Genomic DNA, 24,757 nt, shown 5'->3' with positions numbered 1-24,757 from the left:
AGATGGCGGCTGCACCTCAGCAAGGAAACTTCTTGCCCTTCTCCAAGATGAGAGGATTCCAACCCGTTATCCCTTCAGCTGTTTTTCGAGCTTCGCCCTGATCCGAGATGGCGATTTTTGTCCCTCTCTACCTTTCTCGGTTTCGAAGCAACTTGCCAGCTTCTAAGATGGTGGAGCCGACCTATGGAAGAGAACGGCTTACTGGCCCTTCTTTTGACCACCGTCTTCTTTTATTGCCCGGAGCAAACATGGCGGCGCGGAAAAAAAAGGAAGCGAGGGAGTAAAGGTTCGGAAGGAGGGAAGCCCCGAGTCCTCCTGGGTAGACGGTGAAGCAGCAGCCACTTCCGCCGAGGAGAGGCCTCGCCAGCAGTAAAAATGGCGGAGTCGGTGCTAGAAGTTGTAGGGAAGCTGCAGTCGCGGCTCACGGGCAGTTCGGAGCCCAAGAAGGTAAAGGACCCCCTGAAGGGGAGGGCGAAGCAAAGGTGGCGGGTGGGTCCTCTGGTAGCCGAGTGGTTTGGGGAACTCTGGCTAACTGGGTGGACAAAGAGGGGGCCCCGCTTGTAAGGGCCACACAGCAAAGGAGACGAGAACTGGGGAGGGGTCCTTGAGAAGGAGGTGGGGGGCGACTCGGAGGAGGTCGGTGGGATGTGGCGGGGTGGCTCCCTAGTATGGATCCAGGTGATCTGGAGTAAGGGATCCCACCCCCTACTCAAATTATGAATTTGGGGCAGGCTTGGACTTTTTCACACCGGGAAGAGGGAAAGACCAAGAGATCCAACGTCTCTTTTTCAAAGTGGGGTGGCAGTCTGCAGAGCTCCGTTTCCAAGGGCATGTACCTTAGCTTGCCTTAAGTTATTCTACGCCTCCCCCCTCCCCGCGCCGCCCCACGACACCCTGGTTGAACTCTGAACCGGGGTGGTTGCAACGAAGGCTCCGATCTCAAGCCCCGTTTCCAGTGTGTTCCTTGAACCCCCTTTTCAGTGTGTGCTGATGAATGGTGTGCGGGTTGTCGCTGTGGACCTATGAAAGGGTCGATCTGTCAAATAAAATCATCATATGTGCAGTGTAAAGAAGGAAGCGGGGAGGTTGTTGGGTTTACCCCCACATCGAGCGTTGCTGTAGATATCTGAAGCAAGGCAGTCCTCAAAATTTTATAAATCCCTCTGCACAAATGTGGAATCATAACCACCCTTAGATTTTGTAGTTGCAACTACTTTAGGTCTGCTGACCAAAAAGTAGAATATATCCCTATTAATTTTAAACAGTGCTTTTTTCCTGGGGGGACGCAGGGAAACGCTTATCCCTAAACATTTTGTGAATCTAAGTTTGGCTTCATTGAGGGGCAGTATTTCAATATGAGTAGGAAAATGAGAGTACCCCTAAAGATTTTTAAAGAAAAAAGCACTGATTTTAACCATCATGTTTACATGCATCCCCAAAATGGTTAAAGTGTGCAAAGAGGCAGCTAAGCTAAGTGATTTTCATTATGTGCTGATTGGGGATGTAAAGCGTGAGGGGGGCAGGCATGGGATATGGTGAGTGGCTCTGTGAATAATTTAAAGGAAAGGGCTGGATTTCTTTTTCCTGGACTCATAAAAGAGGGTTATTCTGGCAAATCAATATAACTTTGGTGTCTGCTGAATACCCCGTCATGTCTTTGCATTGAACTGATTTAAAATAAGGTTACGGGAGAGATCAGATGCATTGCACTCCATGTACTGGAGCACATTAAGTGCTAGAGGGAAAGCACCATATCTCTGGTGCACAGCATCAAACCACGAAGTGAAATCAACTTTGTATCTAGTAGTGCTTCCTGTATTTTATGGGTTTTAGGTTTGCTTAGCAATGTGAGTTGCATTTTTACCTAGAAATTCCTTAAAATCAGATGGTCCTGCTCCTTGGGAATTCTGGGAACTACAGTACTATAGGCTTGGGGTTTCGAACCAGGTCAAAAATGCTTTTTGATTTATATGTAAAATGTTATTTTTTTAAAAGTGCCTGGTTCTTGCAACAATTTATAAAAAAGAAATTCATAGGTGTGAAAAGGAGAGTTCCAACGCACCCCCCCCAGCTTAATTCTTATTAATCTGCATGTCCACAAGTATGCTTTTTGTATCATCTGCTCTGTGTATTTGTGAGAGGGGGTGGGAAATGGCATGCACAGCTAGAATCTGGTGTCTGTCCTATAAAATATTGGCTTCTGGTTAAATAAAAATGTGAAGGTCCTAGACCTACTCATTAGGGGGTGGGTGCCGACCGTCCAAAATGGCAACTTATCATAGTGTACCTGTTACCATGTGAGACATCAGGGTGATCTGTAATATCCGGGCAAATGCTAAGAAGTGTGTGCCCTTTCCTGTTTTGTTGACTTTCTGAATGGGTGCAGATGTTTGGCCAAGGTCTTGTCATACAGGCAACTAGTTGTGCCATATGGCAGCATGTGTACCGTGATAGCTGATACCACTTGGTAAAAGGACCGTCTATGTTCACCCTTCATCCTGAAAAATTCTGTGAGCTTTGTCCAGGGCAAAGTCCAGAAACCAGTAATATAAGCTTCCTGAGAAGAATTTCCACTGGAAAAGCGAAATCAAATAATTTTGCTGCTTTTAGCAAAAACTTGATTTTATTCTTGCATCAGTTTTTATAGTTAGAGTCTTCATAAATCATCAAGGTGAGAGGACTGCAATTTAGAAAAAAAGGGACTTACATACTCATGTAGACCAGTGTTGAACAATCTCGGGTCTCCAGACATTACAGCTCTCGTCATCCCTGGCTAGCTTAGTCAATGGGCAAGAATGATGGGAGTTTTAGTACAATATCTTAGGACCCAAGTTTGAAGAACACTGTGCTGAACTACATGGTCCTGAGGCTCCCAGGTGGGGATTTTATTGAAATAATTTTTTCTTTGCCTTTTAGCCAATAAGGCTTCCAGAGCAGTTAGAAAAACCAGTAGTAAGTGGTTCACTGCCCTCAGGCTTATGACACATGAGGAAAAAGGGGCAGAAGGGCACTCTTTCTCCTTCCTCTCAAATGCTAACACCTCAAGCAGACCCTTGCCTCTCCTCCCCCTGCCCCATGAGGCTTTATGTCTGTTGTCCAGGAGATAGGGATTTTGCATATTTTATAAAACCCAGGGAAGTGGAAGTGTTGTTGGAATAGAACTCACACCAGCCCTTAGTTGGTGATCAGGGCTGATGGGAGTTGTAGTCCAAAAACATCTGGAAGGCCACCCCTGCTATAAATCCTCTTTTCTATTGCCCTTTTGTTGTTGTTTCATCTGTATTAAATCCCCACCCATACTTTATTCTCATACTTTTCTTTTTAAATAAGCTGTTTGTATGCCTTTATTCTTCACTCTACCAGATTTTGCGTAACTGAAACTCTAATTTTGGGCTTAGCATAAATGATTACACAGTTTGTAGTTTTATTTTTGCTTCCAGACAGTTTTCAAAGATGTGGATTTCTCTTTTGGGTGAAAGGCTGAAGTGGCAAGGTGGCAAAAAGGACTGAAGACCCTGGAGATGGGTGTTCTTTGGCCAGTCAGGGCTTGTAGGTGCACTGTGGCCAGGGGGAAGGAAACTGGGGTCAGAGAATGGCCCTGTTCCACCTCCGTGTCTGATCCTTTATGAAGCATTTTCTATTTGTTTCCTTACATGTCCCCCCCCCCTTTTTCTGTTTTGGAGCCATGCTGTTAGCTGCAGGTCTAAATGCTAGACACCAGACTGACACCAGACATACTTGACCTGCTGCAGAACACATGCAGCCCTGGCTGCAAATAAAAGTCTGAAAGGAGTTTGATCTCTAACTGAAATTTTGCCACTGAGCCTCTAATCCAGGGTTGGGCAAGTGCATTTGTGTATGTGGATGGCTCAGAAAATGTCGCTCAGTGATCTGAGTTGCAGAGGTTCTTTACGGCTTGTGAAACATTTTGCCTGACTCTGGTCTTTTGCTTCCAGACTGGTTTCTGGAAGAGGTGGTGCTCTGGCTTTAGCCAAGGGGGCTGTAAAGGGGAAGATAGGAAGTTGACTTATATGCAGTCAGACCACTGGTCCATCTAGCTTAGTGTCATCCATACCTATTGGCAGCTGCTCTTTGGTTTCAGGCAGGGAGTCTCTCCCCCTTCTACCTGGAGATACTGGGGAATGTTCTGTGTGCAAAGCGGATGTTCTCCCACTGAGCCAGGGCCCTTCCCTTAAACAAAGATAGCGTGCACTAGTGGCAACACCAATGTTTTCTTTTTTGCTTTGTTAGTTTGGTCTTCTTTCTGAAGAGAGGCAGAGCGAGAGAGGTTGACCAACTGCAGGAGAGAAAAGGAGCAGATATCTGGCTGCACCCAGAGTAAATAATTTGGCACGGCACATTTTAACTCGTGCAGCTCTTCTTTAGACCATCTATAAACAAAACTGCAATAAAAGAACAAATGACAAGACAATTGGATGGGCTCCCTTTGTAGTTTAGATCCATTCAGTAAGCGAGTTTGTACAATTATCCTGTTAAAATATCTTCGGATTGTAACCAGTGTTGGTCCGACTCGGAGTAGATCCATTGCAAATAATGGACATGGCTAACACATTAATTTCCATGGGTCTACTGTGGACATAACTTACAACCCCCTTGCTGAAGAAAGAGCAGTGCCACATTGGCCCAAATGAGACTCTGCACCTTTGAGGCCACGTCTCCCTTTTGTTTTTAGACTTGGCAGATGGGAAGGAGGTGGGCGGAATTTTTCTCAAAACAGTTGTGTAAAACAAGAGATTTGGATAGATGCTGCTTTTTCACCCACGAAAAGGCACTCTCCCCTTGGAAGAATTCCCTCTGCTCCACAATTGTTATAAATACAGGAGCCTTGCGTTTGGGGAAGGGCTGTAGCTTAGAAGCAGAGCATCTGCCTTTCCTGCAGGACACCCCAGGTTCAATCCCTGCCCCCCAGCAGCCTTAGCTGGGCAAAAATAGCCTGGCTTCAGTTATCCATTCTATGGTAACCTTCAGGTTAGACTACTGCATGGGATTGCCTTCAAAGATTGCATGGGAATTATTAGTGGTTGGTGGGGCATAAATAGAATATATTCGTGGCATTGTATACAGTGTTAGCCTTCCTCAGAGTAGCCCATTGAAGTTACTGACCTTACTAGGCATCACACAGTTTGAGTCATAGAATCATAGACGTGTAGAGTGAGGAGGGACACAAGGGTCATCTAGCCTAACCCGCTGCAATGCAGGAGCCACAGCAAAAGCATCCATGATAGATAGTGCTTGATTCAAGATGGTGCAGCCCTCAGTAGGTCCCTTATTTATTTATTTATCCATCTATCTCACCCTTACTCCAAAAGCAGCCCATGGCGGCAAACAAAGCTGCAAAACAACACACTTAAAGATAAGTAAAAAAAGAAACAACCCGTCAGAGACTCCATCAGCAATGCATACTGTCCTTGAGGTTGGCCCAGAAGCTGCAGCTGGTGCAGAAATTGGCAAGTTGACTATTTGGGGCAAACTATCACCACCGTGTTTCACTGCTGCTGAAAGAATTGCTCTGGCTGCCAGTTTGCCAGCAAGCTTAAGTTCAAGGTACTAGTGTGCAAAGCCCTGTACAGCTTGGGACCAGGGTGCCTAAAAGATAGTCTCGCCCCTTCTGCACCCAACCAATCACTGGGTTCTGCAGGAGAGGGCCTCCTGTGGACACTGTCTTATTAGGAGGTCCGTTGAGCATGATAGAATTCCTTCCAATACATACTAAGACAGGCACTGACTATGTTGACTTTTTGGCGCCTACTGAAGACATTCTTCTTTCAGCAACTCTTTTAAGTGGAGATCTTTATCCCAGCCTATGACCACATTGGAACTGTTTTTATATGTAGATTTTTTAAAAAATGTTCTATACATATGGAACTGCCCCCCCCTTTTTTTTTGTTTTACAGCTGTAACTCTTTTATTTGATTTTTATTTGTATTAATTTATTGTTTCTGCCTTTCCTGGGACCTTGTGGTAGAAGGTGGATTAAATAAATAAATAAGAGCATAGAAAAACATTTTTTAAATAGTTGCATGTCCTCATGGCTAACAATTTCAAGGTTGCCAAGAACAGTATTTTTCAGCCATCAGATGCCTGCTTAAACAGGAATACGCTCAAACTTTTCCTGAAACTTAATAATGCGGGGAGATGGGCATGCCTCACCAGGGAGGGCATTCCACAAATTGGAGAACCACCACCGAAAAGGCCCTGTCACGAGTCAGTGGCAACCGGGCAGCATCTAATGGTGATACTGCCACCAAGGTCACAACTGCCAATCATCGGCTCCGAGATGGTTGATATTGTGGGAAGGTGCTCTTTTAGGTACCTGGGTCCTCAGCCAGTTAGGGCTTTGTATGCTAGTACAGACATCTTGAATTGGGCCAGGTAGCTCCTGGGCAGGCCATGCAGCGCATTTGGGACCAGTGGCACATGGTCCTTCCCACTAGCTTAGCTCCTGTATTTTACACTAGCTGCAGCATCCGGACCACCTAAGCAGGTCTAGGGTTGGCAACTCCTTGACTCTGGCAGCTTCTGGTCCTGGCCAAGCTGCCTTTGCAGACAAGCCACAGCAGTGGAGGGTTAAAGTCAGAGTGGCACCTGCCTTATGAGATGCTAGGAAGCTTCCTGTGCTCCACTAATTCAAATGAGAGGAGGGCTGCAATGGGGCTGCCTTTTGCTGCATCTTCAGGATTCCTTGTTTGCCCACAAAAGGTGTGAGTATTCTTGTTCAGCAGGACTTAATTTCCCTCTGTGTCATCATAGAAGCTGGATGGATTTGTTTTCTTGTGCCCTTCCTGCTTTTCTGCTGCAAAACAGAACTCCCTTTGATTGGCGGACGCCTTACTCCCTTTTCGTTTTTGTCTCTGCAGCTGATGAAGAGTTTGAAGCGGCTTTCAGAGTTGCCTATTACGGTTGATATCCTTCTGGTAAGACCTCTTTTGATAACAGCTCTTCTTATTCCCAGGCATGCAGTGCATCACTGAGGGCATGCACCACCTTTAGGATTAAACAGGTGGAAGCCAAAATGTGCTCCGGTGGCTTTTTGTTTGACCCTTAGCATCATTCCTAACCTCAAGGATTCTCACAAAAACCCAGTAATTTCTCCCAAATTGAGAACCAAGCAAAGGATTCTTTCATATTTTATTTCTAGTTGGTTTTTTATTTGGTTGTGTTTTGATGTTTTTAATTTAACTGTTTTGGGCTCCCTTTTGAGAGTGAAAGGTGGGGTAAAAATAAACGAGCTTTATTTTATGTACTTGGGGGGATTGGACATGTTACCCCCCAGGATGAGACTGGATATACACAAACTTAAAAGAAATACACATTGGCAATCAATGATGGTCAAAACTTGAGGTTTTCTGTATCCCTTCTGCAGGAGACTGGAGTGGGGAAAACTGTGAACGGTTTACGGAAACACGAACAGGTTGGAGAGTTTGCCAAGAATTTGGTGGCAAGGTGGAAAAAGCTAGTGCCAGTCCCACAGGAAGTGGAACGGTAAGCCAGACATCCCCTAATTCTGTTCTTTGATGACCTTTTATACCAGATGACATCTGGGGACTTGTAATTCATCAGCTGAAGTCATTTCATGCCTCAGAATAATTTGAAAGATTCCCACGTTTCTTGCATTGATTGTGGCTGACCAGGTAGGGACCAAGTAAGTAAACCCAAAGCAGTGTGGGATAGAGTCCAGGAATCCCTGCTGTTTTGGGGTACTTGGTGGTGCAGCACATTCTTGGGGTGTAGAGTTTCCTTGCTCAATCTCTGGCATCTCCAGGTAGCACTGGGAAAGGACCTTCTCTATTGGAAACCCTGGAGAGGTGCTAACTATGGGTTATAGCCAATGTTAGTCCTGCTCAAAGTAGACTCATAGAAATTAATAGGCATGACTAACTTAGGTTTATTAATTTCCATGGGTCTACTGCTTGAATATCACCCATTCTGTGTAGTGACAATATGAACTTACAAGGTAGCTTCCTTTGTTCCATAGCACAGGGGATTCTGGTTCATCTCTGATCTGCCTTGTAAGCATTAGGAAGGTTAGAAGGGTCCTGTTGGATTAGGCCACTCTAGCACAGCACCCTGTTTTTGTGGTGGCCAATCAGATGCCTATGGGAAGACTGCAAGAAGAACCCAAGTGCATTCCATCCTTGGACTTTCCAGCAATGTCAGAAGCGTACTGCCTTCAATACTGGAGGGTTGTGCATAGCGACCGACAGCTTTATCCTCAATGAATTTGTCTGAATGCTTTTTAAAACCATTCAAGTTGGCCCCCACTACATCTTATGGTGGTGAACTCCATACTTTTAACTTTGTGCTGTGTGAAGAAGTACTTCCTTTTGCCTGTCCTGACTCTTCCAACATTCGGCTCCTCTGCATGGCCCTGGGTTCTAGAACCGGGAGACTGGGAGAGAGAAAGGTCTCTCTGTCCATTTCCCCAACACCATGAATAGTTTGTCCACTCTGGTGTTTCTCTCCCTTTTGATCGTTCATATAATTCCTTGCAGGCATTGTAGTTAAACATACATGCCACTCTTAGAGGAAAGCTTTGGTTTGTTTTAGAGAACTTCAGTGCAAATACGCTTTTAGTTGGAAGGCAGGCTATATATATATTTTTTAACGGATACCTTCCCTCAGAAGAGCAACCCTCCCATTACTAGTATTTGTGCAGTAATTGGTGATCTGGGCATGTGTCCTGATTGGAAGAACACAGTGGGTTGTATCTCCCCACCAGGAATGCTTGAATGGTCCAGTTGCACCCATTCTAGAGGCAGGCGGCAGAATTGTCCACCTCTAGGTGATGCTGCATAGCAGGAAGTGAGGCTAGCTATATGAGACTTACCCAGAGGGACAGTAGGCATCTTCCTCAGAGGCCATGTAATCTGTTGAATCTGCGTTGTGTGCAGTCAAATAATCTGTTCTTCCCAGTCCAGAATTGGGTCACAGAAGGAATAGCCCACCTCCAGGAGAGATTGGCTGAGAGTTGGCACGGGCATTTTCATGTAGAGATAGCAGCAGGAAACTTCTTCCATGTGATGGCTCCTTTGGAGTCTTTAATTACTATTTTTATCGTGGCTCGTTGACCACTTTCTCCTAGCAGTAAGAATTACTGGCCTCGCTGCTGTTGCTGGACAAAGAACAGGCACTGAGAACTGCTGGAAACAAAGGCAAAGTTGACTGACCTCCCCTCCCTTATGCTCAAGGAAGGCAGTGACTACGTGTGTGAGAGTGAGACTGTAACTGTAACTCAAACCCCAGAGAGTTGCACCATCTGTGTTGCCTTTTCCTGTGCATTGTATGTGATCATGGAACATGGGTGCCAATTTTATTGGCTGTTTTGAATGATGACTGTAGAACACCAGTTTAAACAAACATGTTCACTTGCATTTTGTCTTCTTCTGCATTATCTCAAATGACATATTCTGTACTTGGACTGTTGGCATGTGAGAAAGTAAATAAGGGACTGTCAAGGTGAAGGAAGAGATACGTTGTGCTTCTTGAGTGCAGTGGTATTTTATAGACACATGTGGAAATGTGCAAGCTCCATCTTTAGCCATAAGGACTAGAAACTTGGCCTCAAAAAATCTCTAGCATTCTGCCTATTGTAGAACTGGAATGGGGAGCCTCTGGCATTCCCAATGCTGTTGGACTGCAACTCCCATCACCCTTGGCTATGTTGGCTGGGGCTGATGGGAGTCATACTCTAGCGGTGCTTGGAGGGCTGGAGGTTCCCCACCCTTGTCACAGAGGCACTGAAGTCAACAGTCTTGGCTGGATTCTTTTTCTACCTCAGTAAAGGGAGGGTGGCCAACCTCAGAAGTAACTTAATGCTTTGATGTCAGGTTTTTCTGATCCACTACTTCTTTCCTTTTCTATTTTGCAAAGACCTAACCTCGAACCTGTAGAGCGCAGCTATGACCGAAGCATCTCTAGGAAACGGCAACGGGAACCTTCCCCCAAAGAGGATGAAGAGGTTGACCAGGACTACACAGAGGCGTACCAGCCTTCCTGCAGCCAGTCGTATGAGCCAGACAATGGGGCAAAAAAGCCCAAGAGATATTATGAGCCCGAAAAAGCCCATGAGACGTTGAGCTATGGTGTTCCAGAGGACAGGACGTGGGGCAGAGAGTCCCCGGCTCTCTCCTCCGACCAGGAATGCTCTGACTATGGACATGCGGCCTCGCCCGAGCCTAGTGATAGCCCTCAGGACCTGTACATGGACCTCTGTAGAGCTGAGGACCAGGAAAGGGAGCAGAAGTCCCTTAATCGGAAGTCCAGTAAGGGCCATGGCTTTCAGGACAGGCAAGAGGGAAGCCAGAGTAGGAGCTTCAGTGACTCCCAGGAGAAAGCCAGCTTGGGTCGGAGCAAAGAGCACAAGTCTTCTCACAAGGAGAAGCTGCGGCTGGAGGCCAAGGGGGAGGAGAAAGGGCCTGCTTTTAGCCCGGAGAGGCTGCTAAAGGCTTCCTCCAAAGAGCCCCTGCGAGACTCTTCTATGGTGGGGGGCAGCAAGGAGAGGCTGAAGGCCTTGGACGTCACCAAGCGAGAGAAGAAGAGAGAAGGCGGCAGCAGCAGTAGCAAGAAGGAGAAGCCACACGTGGACTTGGAGGAAACGCTGGACAACCACTTGAGGAAGCAAAAGCACCAGGACTCTGAGAGAGTCAAGCCAGAGAAGGTGAAGCTGGGCAGCCTGGAGGCCTTGCCTGGAGATCGGGAGAAGCGCAAGCTGGAGGGCGATCCCTCCAAGAGCAAGGAGAAGAAGGCTTCGGGCAGCTCCAAGAACTTGGAGGGCAAAGCCAGGGCCTCCGAGTCAAACAAGAGACCAGCCAACTTCTCTCCTCCAAACGATGGGGAGGGAGATGCAGAGGATGAGTACGAGAAGCCGAAGATGTCCTTTGAGTCCTACCTGAGTTATGACCAGCCGCAGAAGAAGAAGAAGAAGAACGTGGTGAAGCCCACGGCTCCCGTCCCGGAAAAAGACAAAGGGCACGGCAAGCAGAACGGTTCCAAGTCCAGCACCAAGAGCTCTGACACGAGCAGGAAGACACACAAGCAGGCCAGCGAGAAGAAGCAGTCGGGGGCTTCCAAAGCAAAAAAGGTGAGCGCAATGTTTTGGGGGTACATTGCACCTTCTCCCCTTGAGGGATCACTTGCTCATAAGTGCCTTTTCCAGTAAGGAAAGGGGAGATGGCAGGTAGAGAGCATCCTCAAAGGCAGCAAAGAGGTGGACCTGCCTCATGGCATGGCAGCTCTGGAGGAAGTTCTCTGGGTTGCAAGGGAACTGGAGTAGCATTCTAGGGTGCTGCTGTTCAATTCAACGAGACTTGTGCAGAGACAGTCTCCCAAGGGATTACATACACCCTCACCTTATTAATGAGGAGGAGAGGGGAGACCATTTATCTTGGGGTGGTTCTGCATGTGCTCCATCTGTTTGTGAAATATGGTCTCTCTTATCCTTGTGGTCTAGCACCTTCTGGGCAGCCCAGGACCTCCATACATACTGCCCAGGCTTGCACCCCAGAGAGGTCACCGGTGCTGCAAAAAAAACAATGTGGGAGGAAGCAGTGCAGTGCAATTACATCTTGAACATTTGCACACTTATCAGAGGCTGTATTTTACTTTATTCATGATGTTTTATTGAAAGGTGTAGCTCGCCTCTTTTTATTTCTATTTAGCTGTGGGAGCGGCGCTGTGGGAGCGGCCTCAGCTCAGTGGCAGACCCAGAAGGTCCCAGGTTCAATTCTCAGCACCTCTAAGTAGGGCAGAGAAGGACCCTTGCCTGGGACCCTGGATAGTCGCTGCCAGTCAGTGTAGACAATGCAAAGCTAGATAGGCCCATGATCATTGATCTGACTCAGTATAAAGCAGCTCCCTGAGTTCCCTATGTCTTCTTGGTGATTCCAGCCTCTGATAAACTTACTAAAAAGCAATTGTTGGAGATTTGATTTCTCCTTTGCAGCATAATTGCAAGTGGTGCAGGGCTTGTGACACCTCTGCTCCTCAATGGCTCAGGGCATCTTGCTCTCTGTTTTGCTCCTGTGAATTCTGAACTCCCCAAATTCTGAATTAATGAGAAAGAACTGCTCTCTGCTTAGGAAATGCAGTTTGGTACCTGATCTAGCTTCAGCACACTGAGGGGCAAGCTAGCTTTAGTAAATCAGAAGGAGGATAGAACTTCTTCATGGAACAGTGCTGTGAGAATAAGGAAGACTATCCATGGAAATGGGATCTGCCTTGTCTTCATCCCAGACTCATTCACATGTAATGATGATCCATGGTTAGTGGATAATTGCATGTATGGGGAACCTTTGGCTCTCCAGATGTTGCTGAATTACAATTCTCAGCAGCCCCACCAAACATAGGCAATGGCAAGGATGATGAGAGTTGTGGTCCAACAACATCTGGAAGGCCACAGATTCCCCGGCCTGGCCTGCACAGTGCCACCTCCCTCACCCTGAAAATGGCTCATCAACATTGTGTAAAGCTTGCTTAACTTCTGTATTCTTGGGGCCACTATATTCTCCAGGCACTAATCCACAGAGACCAGAGCAAGCCAACTTGTTGGGCAATGAAATAAAATTGACACTGCCTAACAGCGATGGCTTCAGGTGTATGGAGTGCATGAAGTGGCATGGCATGAGGTCATAGGGGTTGGGCAGAGCCCTGCCAAATAAAAATGCCTCCCGCGAGATCCCCTTGAGTGGCAGCATTGGCAGGGAAATCCATGTCTGGGTAGGACTTGCTGTATCTTTCCTTTGAAGAAAATTTCAAACAACATTTTACTGCACTTTTATTTTAAAATACATGCTGCACTGATTCCAATCTCTGTTGCTGGTTTTATTCCGTGTTAGATTTTCTTTTCATACTGTATTTTATGTTTATAATTTTTACTTGTAAACCACCCAGAGGACTGTAGTCATTAGCTGGTATATAAATATTGGAAATAAACAAGCCTCAACTTTGGCCTCAACTTGAACTGAAAAGAAGACTAAGTGCATGTGATTGTATTTGCTCTCATTTCTAGCAGCGGAAGGGAAGTGATCATAGGTCACTGGTAGTGAATGTGCTTTGCATGCTGGGACTCCCTAGTTCAGTTCCTGGCATCTCCAGTTAAATGGATCGAGTAGTAGGTGATGTAAAGAAAAATACCCCTTATGTCTGAGACTCTGAAGAGCTGCTGATAGGTTAGTATAGACCAAGGGTGGGGAGCCTCAGGGCCAAATGTAGCCCTCTAGGGCTTTCTATCTGGCCTTGGAACCTTCCCTCAGGCCCCAGGCCACACCCTTTACAGGCTGCTGCCAGTCAGTGTAGACAGTACTGAGCTAAATGGACCAGTGGTCTGATTCAGTATGGTTGCTTCTATTTGGAGGGCAGAGAGAACTGCCTTTAGGCAACCAGGCAGACAAGTGTTTGCTCTCTCCCCACTCCTGCCCACCAGCCGTCTTCCTTCAGGACATACACGGGCCACAAATGACTAGGTGTGAGAAGAAAGCCTAGTAAACATTATAGCGGATTAGCAACAATTTCATGAACTTTATTTTGCAGAGCTGCCTTAACTTAAACACTTTATTTTCTCCTCTATTCCAGATGATCATTGATGTGGTGCCAACACTTCCTGACATCCCCTTGCCCCCAATCCAAGCCAACTACCGCCCTCTTCCTACAATTGAATCGATGCCCCTTCCCCAGCCAAAAAGGAAAGGTAACTTCTGAGCTAAGAACAGGATAGAATCTGCTTGAGAAAATCCTTTCTAAGACTAGTGGGACAGCTCCATTCCTTTAAAACCATCAACAACGAAACTCCTAGTAGAACGTAAAAAGCAGGTGCTGAAAATACCCAATACAGAGATTATTGGAGGAATCTTACCTTCCAAAGGCTCTTGGAATAGAAATGCACCATAGCTCTTCCCCCAAGGCCTCTAAAGAGCTCAGCATGCAGTCCTCCTGCGGGAGGTTTCACACCTGGGTGCCACTGCTGGAAAGGCACTGCCCTGAGTCTTTCTCAAAGGGTGTAGAGAATGGTGTCATGTGAATATCTTAATGTACAGCAGGGGTGGAGAATGTGTGGCACTCCAGATATTGGATTCCCAGCTCCCATAAACCTTGAACGTTGGCCATGCTGGCTGGGGGTGAGGAAGGTTGAAGTCTCACAGCATCTGGAGTGCCAGATGTTCACTACCTGTGATGTATTAGGGAAAGGTGCACTCAGGTACCTTGGACCTTAGCCCTCCGATATGCCTGCTGGATTGAGAAATAGATGGACTCAAAATTTAAGTCATTAGGATCTTGTGGAAAAGGTACGCCCCTCTGAACATGCTTGGAGATCAATTCTTGAGCTCTGTTTGGCTTTGAAATGCAGGCATGGATTTCAATTCATTGATCCGTGATTCGGTTCATGCGAGGTTTATTTCCACTTCTGTCAGTATTTTGCCATGCAGCATGCTCCTTGTTTTCTGTGTTATTATTATATTAGTGGAAGAAGGGCTGGAGCTCTGTGGTAGAGAATCTGCTTTACATGCAGAAGGTTCTAGATTCAACCTGTGGCATCTTCAGGTAGGGCTTGGAAAAGACTCTTTTCTGAAATGCCGGAGAGCCACTGCAAATCTAGCACTGAGCTAGGTCTGCCAGTGGTTTGTCTAGGTATGAGGCAGCTTTCTGTGTTCTTCACACCAACCCTCTGAAATCATAGGATAATAATAATTCACAGTTATATAGTAATAATAATAGTAATTAAGAGAACTTATAAACCACCTCTTGGGATCAGAATGGCATGTGTTCCATCAATTTAAAAGGAATTACTATTAAAAACAGTTCATTGTCATGTTATGGGAGCCATGTCTATTAAAAAAGAACTAGACAAATTAATGGATGATAGGTCTGTCGACTCCTAGAAAACCAGTGGCCCTTCAGATGTTGCTGCACTGCAGTTCCCATAATTCCAGACCGCTGACCAAGCCAGCAAAGGCTGATGGGAAATGCAGTCTACTGACATCTAGAACACCACTGGTTTCCCATCCCTGTAATAAATCATGGCGATTGCTATGTGGAATTTCCCAGGTTCATCAGCATACCTGAGTTCCTGATTCAGGAGCTGTCAGCTTCCCAGTGGCAGCTTTTGGACCAGGGTTGGAGATGGAGTGGTATCTAAGGCAGATCGTTGACCTGCAATGAGACAGCAGGTCTTCTTGGGAAGGACTCAGCAAGCCATCTGAGCTTTGTGTTGTATTTACCTAAACTCTGTACTGGATCCTAAGAACTGACAGTGACTTGTTTCTCTGCTTTTATCTCACTTCCCTCCTGTACTTCAGTACTGTCCTCACCCACAGAGGAAGACGAGGCTGGTTTCACAGGACGCAGGCTGAATTCCAAGATGCAGGTGTACTCAGGCTCAAAGACTGCCTACCTCCCAAAGATGATGTCTCTGTATGAGCAATGCATCAGGGTACTCAGCAATAATATTGACTGTGAGTATTTGCCAGCTGGGCTCCTTTAACAAAAAGGGATGGGTTTTGCAGGGAGGAGGTTGGGGCCTCTGGCTGGCTGAGAAAAACTGCCATTTCTGGTTCCCCATGTTGACTGAGTATTTCTAGTGGGGGAGGGGAGGGCTGCTTAGGCCTTCTCCACAGCTCCTCACCCTTGACTTCCTTCTGCCCCACCTTAATGCAACCATGTTTATTTCCTGGCTCAAATGCTGGAGACCCTCTGTCAGGGTAGGCAATATATACAGCATATATATTTCATTTATTTATCCCAGCTTTCCTGCAAGGAGCTCAATGTAGTGTGCATAGCAACTCCCCCCCCCCCTTTATCCTCACAACAACCTTGTGAGGTAGGTTAGGCTGAGAGTAAGTGACTGGCCTGAGGTCACCCAGTGAGCTTCATGGACAAGTGGGGATATGAACCCCGGTCTCCCAGATCTGTTCTGACTCAATCTAAAGCAGTTTCCTGTGCTCCTATTGGCTTGCAGTAGCTGCCACTCTAAATTGCCAATGCCAGGCATATGTGGCTTTCATCAGAGACATGCCAGGCTACAGGAATGTCTTTATTTGTATTCATAGAGTCATGACCAACAGCAACTTTCACTTTATTTATTGGAAGTTCTCTCTGCCTGTTGCTCTGGCTTTCCTCCCCTTCCTGCCTCTGATTCAAGATCCTTCTGCTCATTCAGTGATGGGGAACTTATGGTCCTTCAGAAGTTGATGGACTACAATTCCCATCATCCTTGATGCTAGTTGGGAATTGGAGTTGATAACAACACCTGGAGGCCTATTGGTTCCCCATCCCTGTGCTAAATAGTGGTTTGAAATAGAAGTAGGACGTTTGCTGCTGCTGCTGCTTCTCTCCATGATTTTTTTTGGTTCATTTTCTTCATTATTCTCCTGCTTTGCCTTCCTCAAACCTTTCCTTATATGGTCTCTCAAAGCCCCACTGGGAGAATATTCACACCCCACTCTCCTGGTAAACACTCCTGATGTGTGTGCCCCTCTACGCCAGTTTCAAGCACCCCTTTCTACATATTTGTCCATTGCCACCAATGGGCTCTGTGACTGGTTAAGTTCAAAGCAGTCTAGGTCTTGCTTCTGCTTACTGCCCCCTCCCCAGCTGGGTAATGGCCTGTGGGGAACATTTGTTATGATCTGTTTCTGCCTTTGCCAGCCCTTCAGATGTTTTGGAATACAGCTCCCAGCCAGCACAATAGCTGTGGCATTCTGACACCTCCCTGAGTTTCAGAAGGTGCTACAGTGGCCTGTGCTCTACAGCGAGTCAAATCAGTTGGGTCGTTGACTGCTCTTGGGGGTGTTTTTGTGGATCTGATGGGTCGCCTTCTCTCTTACAGCAATCTATGAAGTAGGCGGTGTCCCTTTCTCTGTGCTGGAGCCTGTCTTGGAGAGATGCACCCCAGAGCAACTGTACCGCATTGAAGACTGCAATCACGTGAGTGTTATGAGATGGTGTGGGAGCATCGGGGGCAAGAAGTGTTTGCATCTGTTGCTGCTGCTGCTCCATTACCGGCTGTGATTAGTGTGTGCTAGTGGAGGCTGATCCATTAGGGGAAATGTCACGCTGCCGCATCAGCCTCTGCCTGCCTTCATCCAGCCCTCACTTGCTTATCTTCTTACTTGCAACCAGTCTAGGGTAGCACTAGCTGTCGGCTTCCTTCTCCTTAGCCTCAGTGTTGCCCTTATAGGGCTCAGCAGGGAGGAAGATGGAGACAAAACAAGAATCACTTGGCTCTGGCTTCACCTACTGTTGTTCTCCCTGCCTTCTGCCCTGTTGGTCCCAATAGGCACTAGTTTCCACTTCCTTATTCAACTGTGCCCCCAGCTGCCAGATCTTTACTGCCTTCTGCAGTAATAAAAGGCAGCCCCATTTACTTACATTGAGGGCACAAATGGGTGACTTGAACCTGCCCCTGGCTATCCCATGCATTAGGAAACAAGACTGCTCCTTCCTCTCTGTGTAGTTTTGCATCCTGGATTCCGTTTCCTGGGATCTGCAACAAATTTTTGCAGCACAGAATGTTCCTGTTCAGGTGCCAGCCAGTAAGTCATGTTCATCTGTAGGATATTCCTTTCTCCTTCAGCCAAACTTGCAGAGTCAGCATTCCATGCCACAGAGCATGCTCATTGCTCACTGGTCGTTTTTATGAGGGGGTTCCATCCCTCCCCACCAATATTAGTATATACTAATATTAGTATGATGAGTTCTTCCATTTATCTGGGTCTTTCTTCCAGTGCGCTCAGGCCAATGTAAGTGACTCACTTCTCTCCCCCCTCCCATTTTGACCTCACAACAATCCAGTGAGGCAGGTTAGACTGATGATCACTCAGTGAGGGATTTGAACCCAGGTCTTCCTAGTCCCCCTCGGACACTCCCCAGCCTTCCCCAACGTGCTGTACTCCAGAAGACTTGGACTTCCAACTCCATTAGTTCCAGCCAGCACAGCTAATGGTCAGGGGTTTTTGGAGTTTTAGTCTGGTAACATGTGGGTTGTCCCAGGTTGAAGAAGGCTGCTCACAGTGTTCTTTGCATGGGTTCCCAGTCACCCTCTCAGGAAAGGCAGCCTTGGAGCTGAGAAGGGAGAGCAAATCCTTTCCCATGGGGTAAGGGGGAGAGGAAGTCGGGTCTCCCTCCTTTAGTATCAACGTGCTCCATGGTCAAGATTGATAGGGCAGCTGTTGTGTCTTATCTATAAAATGCTTACTCATCTGAAGCTCCCACAGGAAAGCTGACAAAGCATAAACTCTGTTAATTGCAGTTAGCCACAGTCTTGTCTGCTGCTTTTCCAACATGCAAAAATAGTTTGGTTTAAAAGAGTTTAGAAAGGCAAAACTAAGTTTAAAACTAAATTTAAAGGCTTAAAAAACTACTGAGCTATAAATCTAGCTGCCGTTCCTGTCCTCAACTGGAGCCAGAAGGCTGCTCTTAATCATTATGTTGTGTTTGCTCAACATTGGCCAAAGTGGTGTCCTAGTTGGACAGGATGCAACTGATTTCACCCCTATGAAAATTATCTGACTTACTCCAAAGACACACCTTCCCTTGCTTTACCAACCTTACTAAGGGTGTAAATCATTAACTACTTAACCTTTATGTACAGTATTGAATACAATGAGCCTGATTGCTTTTCCGGAAAAGGGTCAGTTGAACTACATCTGTGTTGAATAGTAACATTTTAGTTCAGAACTCATAGCTTTAAAGTTGGGGAACACTGGCCAGCATTTCTGGCACCGAGATCAAATTTGGATGTGAAACTTGAAGTTCTAGCTGTTTAGGCTTCCTAATTCAGAATTTGAATTACAAAATCGATCAGCCTCTTGGGTTTTTTTCTTTGTTGATGGCTTTAAAAAAAAGGCAGCACGGATTTATTCAGGGTGCATGTGTGTTTCCACCTTAAGGCAGCAAGCACTTTGTTAAATGTCATACCAGTTGTGTTTTGATGAGAAACCTTAATACAGCTTTCCCCAATCTGGTGCCCTCCAGACATTTTGGAGTGCCACTACCATCATCCCTGACTGCTTGCAGCGCTGGATGGGACTGGTAGAAATTGTAACCCAAAGCATCAGGAAGGCATTGGTTTGGGGTGGGCTGCTTTCATAGTACATGTGGATTTTGCTACCTTCCCACAAGGCAGAATCTCTTAGAGCTCAGCTGGATTAGGGTTCCCTAGACGGCGATGGAGCGGATGCTGCGTTTTTCATTCTGAGTTGTGCTCAGTAGAGGGAATTAGATCTTGGTTAGAGCAGCGCAGGTTGGTCAGCAGCTGTTGCTGCTCTAAATGAGCCTTGGGGGTATAAACAGAGGTGAAAAAAGAGAGAGGTGTCACATGTTTTTGGAGAGCGAAAAAACACACTCAAGAGCCCTTTAATTTATGCTCCGAGGGGGAATGAAATGCAGCCTCCCCAGACAACCAGGAGGCAGGTGGTACAAGTGGTCTCTCAAGAGCAGTGCAGAGAGCTCTGCCTTTAAGAAGCCTGCCTTTAGAAAAGCAGTTCCAAGTGGATGTGTAGAGAATTAATTTAATCCCCTGCGGTGTTTGTCCAATGTTTTGCCTTCTGTCTTTCCCATTTGCTGGGCTCAAGCCTTTTCTCTGCTCATGGCCTGCAGGTTTTAATCGAGGACACAGATCAGTTGTGGCACAATCACTGCCTTCGCGACTTCAAGAAGGAGAAGCCAGAGGAGTTTGAGTCGTGGCGGGAGATGTACTTGCGCCTGCACGATGCCCGAGAGCAGCGGCTGCTGATGTTGACCAAAAACATCCAGTCGGCTCATGCCAATAAACCCAAAGGTGAAGGCCTGGGATTTGAGGGGGAAATGCTAGCCATTTGCTTATGAAACTGAAAGGAAGTGTGGATGAGAACGGCCAACTTTTTTAAAAAAATAATAATAGTCCTGCTCTTTTGACTTCAGCAGTATCTTAGGTGGATAGAAATTTAGCATCAAGTCTGGAAACAATAAGAAGGAAAATCTGGTTTATTTACTTTCATTTGTGAATTGTTTCCTGTGAAACGTATTTAAATAATTTAGCAGTTTTAAAAAGTCAAGTAGTAAAACCTATATAAAATCATTTCATAGATTAAAAAAAAAGATTTAAACAATTTCATACATAAACACAGTTTTTAATCCAGTACAGGTACACATTGGGGTAAAAATCTCCACATAAAAGGTTTGTTTAAAAAGGAAAGTATTCAGTATGTGCTGAAAAGAGAGTCAGCAGCAGTCTGATGTGTAATGTAGGGTTGCTATATTTCAAAAAGTGAAAATCCAGACAGATTTTTTTACAAAATCTCAAAAATAATGAAGTTTTGAGCTATTTTTAAGGAACTTTGCCAAAACCTACACTTCCGACATGGGTTGTCATATGTCCACATTTTCCACGACATTTAAGTGATTTCTGCCTAGGCGCTGTTTACGAGGAAATTCCAGACATATGGCAGCCCTAATGGGATCTTCACTCATTTAACTTCCTTGTGCCTTTGTTAAAGGCAGAAGAACAAGGACAAACAAGATATGACCATTTTAGAAGTACCGTATTTTTCACCCTATAGGACGCACCAGCCCATAGGACGCACCTAGTTTTTTTGGGGGGGGAAATATATTTTTTTTCTTTATTCCCCCCCCCCAGCTGCGGGGGAAGCCCGAGCTTTTAAAAACGCACCTACCTTAGTTTTTAGAGGAGAAAAGGATATCTGCCCAAAGCGTGCGCTCCGGGCAGCAGGCTGCTATCCGCAGCCTAGGGAGCCCTGCGGGAACTCCCCCGGGCTCCCCAGGCTTGCTGATAGCTTCCTGAAGCCTGGAGAACGAGAGGGGTCGGTGCGCACCGACCCCTCTCGCTCTCCAAGCTTCAGCGAAAGCCTGCATTCGCCCCATAGGATGCACACAGATTTCCCCTTCATTTTTGGAGGGGAAAAAGTGCGTCCTATAGGGTGAAAAATACAGTATTTTTGGGTCTTGAGTCAGAGCTCCTTCAGAGGCATGCTTCAGAGGCATGGCTGTCCATGATAACATGAGTTATCTGAAGGCTTTGGCTCCATTCTAGGAAATGAGAATCTGTCCTGTAGCCCTTTCATAGCTGACTCTCCAAGGTTATTAACTAATAGTGAAGTGCTCTGGCTCTCTCTTGTATCTTTTTAAAAGCAAGAAGCTTCTAACAGCATGGAGTGAAATATTGCCTGTTTACATCTACAAATCAAGGAACGACTATAATAGCCAGCAGAAATGTTGGCAGCACTACCTTGTTCTACAGAGTAGGGTTGGTGCACTCCATCTGGGATTGGGGCCCCTGTTCCTTTAATCCACGGGTCTGCAACCTAAGGTCCATGGGCCACAAATGGCCCATGGGGGCCGTTTAACCGGCCCACGAGCCGCCCCAGAACTGAGCTGCTTGCTCGGCGAGTCCCCACGTGCTGCGCTAAACCAGCACAGCATGGCACAGGGACTTGCTTCCACGGCACTGGAAATCACGTCTGCAGACGCAGATGCCGGAAATCGTGAGTCCGCGCGCTCATGTGATCCAGCCCACGGAGGGATCCCAGGCAAGGTAAACCTTGCCGACCCCTGCTTTAATCTGCCTCCTTTGGAAGGCAGATTTCCAAAGAAATAACTTTTTCCTATCTCCAGTGTTGCAGTGATTGGGGGGGAGGAAACTTTGACTGCTGAGTATTTCCCAGAGTTGGTTCTTTTAAAGAGGCCGTAGCCATGTCCTAGATGTTAGGTGCCCCCTGTCCTAAAAGACTGTGAATCTAATCATGCATGTTTGAGTTGCTCTTGGTGGTTAGCAGTGAAATGGCCTGTATGTGTATTGCATGTTGTCAGAGGGAAGATGCTATCACTGCACTCATTCTGGAATTTCATGCAGGAAAAGGTGCAGCAGGAGGAAGCTTTCATCAGAGAGGATGCAAGCCATCTGCTTGATGTTGGGAGAAAGCCTCCCCCTGCTCCATGAGTGGCTTGAGGCCATGAGCAGGGAGGGGGGTGGATATATGGGTTTTCCTTGCAAAGCGCTTTTTGTTTAACCTCATCCTTCTCCATTTGCTCACCCTTTTAGGCAGAGTAGCCAAGATGGCTTTCGTCAATTCAGTGGCCAAGCCGCCCCGGGATGTGCTGAGACGGCAAGCAAAATTTGGGACTGGAGGAGCTGCAGTCCCAGAGAAAATCAAGTGAGTCTGAAACCACATAGTCACTTTTTTTTTGTAATGTTGAGGAGAGGACTTGGGGGTGTTAATTTGGTGATCTAATCTAATTCCCGATTTGCACTTTATCAACCAGTGGGCTTCTGGCAGCTCACTTTGACACATTCCAGCATTTTCCCTATACAGTCCAATAAAGTTACAATTCCACATTCGCTAAGATGCCGTTGTGGTTCTCCTTAGCATCTTACTGGGTATGGCGTTGTCTTTTAACTGTATTGGGTTCTGATTGCCAAAGAATCACAAGTGGGAAGTGTTGCTGTTGCCCTCAGGTCCTGTTTTAGGGCTTTGGGTTGGCCACTGTGTAAACAGAATGCTGGGCAAGATGACTGCTATTCCCGGATCCAGCAGGGCTCTTCCTTGTTCTTAAGGTGCCATTGTCACTATGATTCAGGAAAAGTTCCAAGCAGCTTACAAGATGTGTACTTTTCATTCCTCTCCTCCATTTTGGCCCATTGTGGCTGTTCTGGTGTTTGCAGAAGCTGATGATTCCTTGAGCCTAGCAGGGCCCAGACTAACAAGAGACAATTTGTAGGGAGAGGGAGCAAGCGTCCGTGAGGCTGAAGTGTACAGTTTTGATTGTTTTTTGGTCTAGCAGTTGCTTTCACATAGCAAGTATGATGGCTGGGGCTGATTGGAGTTGTATTACAAAACATCTGGAGGGTAGTAGGTTGGAGAAGATTGCTTAAGACGGTTCAGATTTAGCAGTGGTGCTATAATATATCAGATATAGCAGTGGTTCCATTCATTGTTAGTCTGGTGTTGTTTTTTTAATCCTTGCAACCTCCCTGTGAGGGATGTTAGGCTGAGAAAAAGGGAGCTTCCACTCTCCCTGGTTCTAAATTGACACCCTCTCGTCTACATTCTGCCAGCTTAAGCTCAGCTTAAACTCAGAGGGATTGAAATTGCCTCACTTATTCCGGCGGCAGTGTGATTTCTTGGGTGCACACAGAGCAATCTTGTGTCTTTTCTCTCTGTCTAGGATCAAACCAGTGTACTTCACGCCAGCTAAAACCAGCACTGTTCACACAGAAGAGGAACAGTCCTACGATGGACCCAGCACTAGCAGCGGCCACTCGGGGCCGTCCCTGGGCAGTGCCTCCTCTGCTGGCTATGACTCCAGGAAGCCTCCTGTGAAGAGTAAGTAAGGCAAATGTGGGAATTTCTCTAGGGGTTATGCTCTGCTTGAACTCGTAGCTGTTGGTATACATTGTAATACAGCCCGGGAACAATGCTGGAGCTGTAGGACATCTTGATTTAAAGGGCTAGAATCTTATTTTAAACATCAATTTGGGGGTTCTGTATTCCAGAGGCACTAACTGGAATCCGATCAAGTACATTCTTGCACGAGAAGGTCTCAACTTTCCTTTTCTCTCTGTCTTCATTGTGTTGTTTCAGAGATTGCACCTATGATGGCGAAGACGATTAAAGAGTTCAAAAACCGATTTTCTCGGAGATAAAGACACCCATGCCTGAGCGAGAAGGGAATTATTCTCCTCCTCTTTTGATGGAAGCAGTGCTTAATGGGAAAACAGGGAGGGGTTGGGGTGGCTAAGAATCCCCCCAAGCCCAATTTTAAGACCAACAGCACAGTATTGTTCAAAGCAGCCCTCCAGTTCCTTCCTCTGCTCCTACAACCTGGTTTTTTAAAATGTGAAGTCTTGGCAATTGCTGAGATAAGAAGGTCCACAAACTGTTGCTCTTCCTTCAGTCTCTTTCTCTGAACTCCAGAATGGAAAGGAATACCTTCTTCCTCTACCTACAGTGTTCTTTTCTCAGTCCCAATATGTATGGATTTTGATCTCTCCTAGCATCCAGTTTGGAGAGTTCTTTTTTGCTGGTACTGTTACGAACAAAGGCCTTTACTTGTGACTGTGGCAGCCACTGCTGCTTCTCAAACCCCATTTGGAATCCCAGAGCCCTAGATCCACTCCATGGTTTTGCCAGCCCTCTATCAAATCATCCCTGGTGCAGCACGTTCTTATCCCCTCAATTCTTAAATGCCCATTTTCCCTCTTATCCCTAAAACTCTCATGCCAGATATGTGTTGATTAGGCCTTTCTACATATGGACACAAAACAGTCCCTGCCCCCTGCCATTTCTCCCTTCTCTTCATTTGGCAAAAAACACATGATAAAGCTCTTCCACTTCTTCCTCTTCCTTTTAAACTCATAGGAAAAACAACACAGGATCTGAGAGGAGGAGCCTCAGGAGGGGAGAGAAAATGGCAGGTTGCAGAAATCTAAATTTAAAGCAGTCTGATGAATTGGAGACTGATCTCTGCTTTTGAAAGCCAAATTTATTTTAAAAAATGAATAGTGATGTTTATGGTTTTGTGTCCCTGCTCCTAACACCTCTCTTGGTGGGTTTGGGGGTGTTGTTGTTGTTCTAATACCCACTTCCAGTTTTTGGTCAGACTGTTTTCTGACTTTTTTTTTTTTTTAAATGATGACAACAACTGGCACTTTAATCAGTTCCCTGCAAGGAACTTTGGGAGAGATGCATGGAGTAGCTTTACAGCCTGTCTTCATTTTCACATTGAGCTTCTAGATGGGAAGATGATG

The 24,757-nt window shown here is 46.2% G+C and overlaps 1 protein-coding gene across 1 annotated transcript; it reads left to right on the top strand.

The window, feature by feature from the left end:
* The first annotated feature begins 318 nt into the window (after positions 1-318).
* Positions 319-24,627, top strand: ELOA (elongin A). The gene is made up of 11 exons (XM_081015586.1): positions 319-447; positions 6,879-6,935; positions 7,385-7,503; positions 9,892-11,101; positions 13,591-13,705; positions 15,312-15,467; positions 16,841-16,938; positions 19,612-19,792; positions 22,052-22,163; positions 23,176-23,333; positions 23,592-24,627. The coding sequence occupies exons 1-11, from the start codon at positions 376-378 to the stop codon at positions 23,651-23,653; spliced, it is 2,340 nt and encodes a 779-aa protein (XP_080871712.1). The 5' UTR covers positions 319-375; the 3' UTR covers positions 23,654-24,627.
* The last annotated feature ends 130 nt before the right edge of the window (positions 24,628-24,757 follow it).

This window comes from Podarcis pityusensis (assembly GCF_964106645.2).
Source record: "Podarcis pityusensis genome assembly, chromosome: 8".
In the NCBI taxonomy this organism is placed as follows: domain Eukaryota; kingdom Metazoa; phylum Chordata; class Lepidosauria; order Squamata; family Lacertidae; genus Podarcis; species Podarcis pityusensis.
The sequence above is the reverse complement of the archived record's forward strand: the minus strand, read 5'-3'. Positions and strand labels throughout refer to the sequence as shown.

Bases quoted from the DNA above. Each gene is read 5' to 3' on its own strand.
- ELOA (XM_081015586.1), top strand. From the start codon at position 376: ATGGCGGAGTCGGTGCTAGAAGTTGTAGGGAAGCTGCAGTCGCGGCTC. The intron at 16,939-19,611 runs GTGAGTGTTATG...CATGGCCTGCAG, and splicing joins GCATTGAAGACTGCAATCAC to GTTTTAATCGAGGACACAGA. The intron at 22,164-23,175 runs GTGAGTCTGAAA...CTCTCTGTCTAG, and splicing joins GCAGTCCCAGAGAAAATCAA to GATCAAACCAGTGTACTTCA.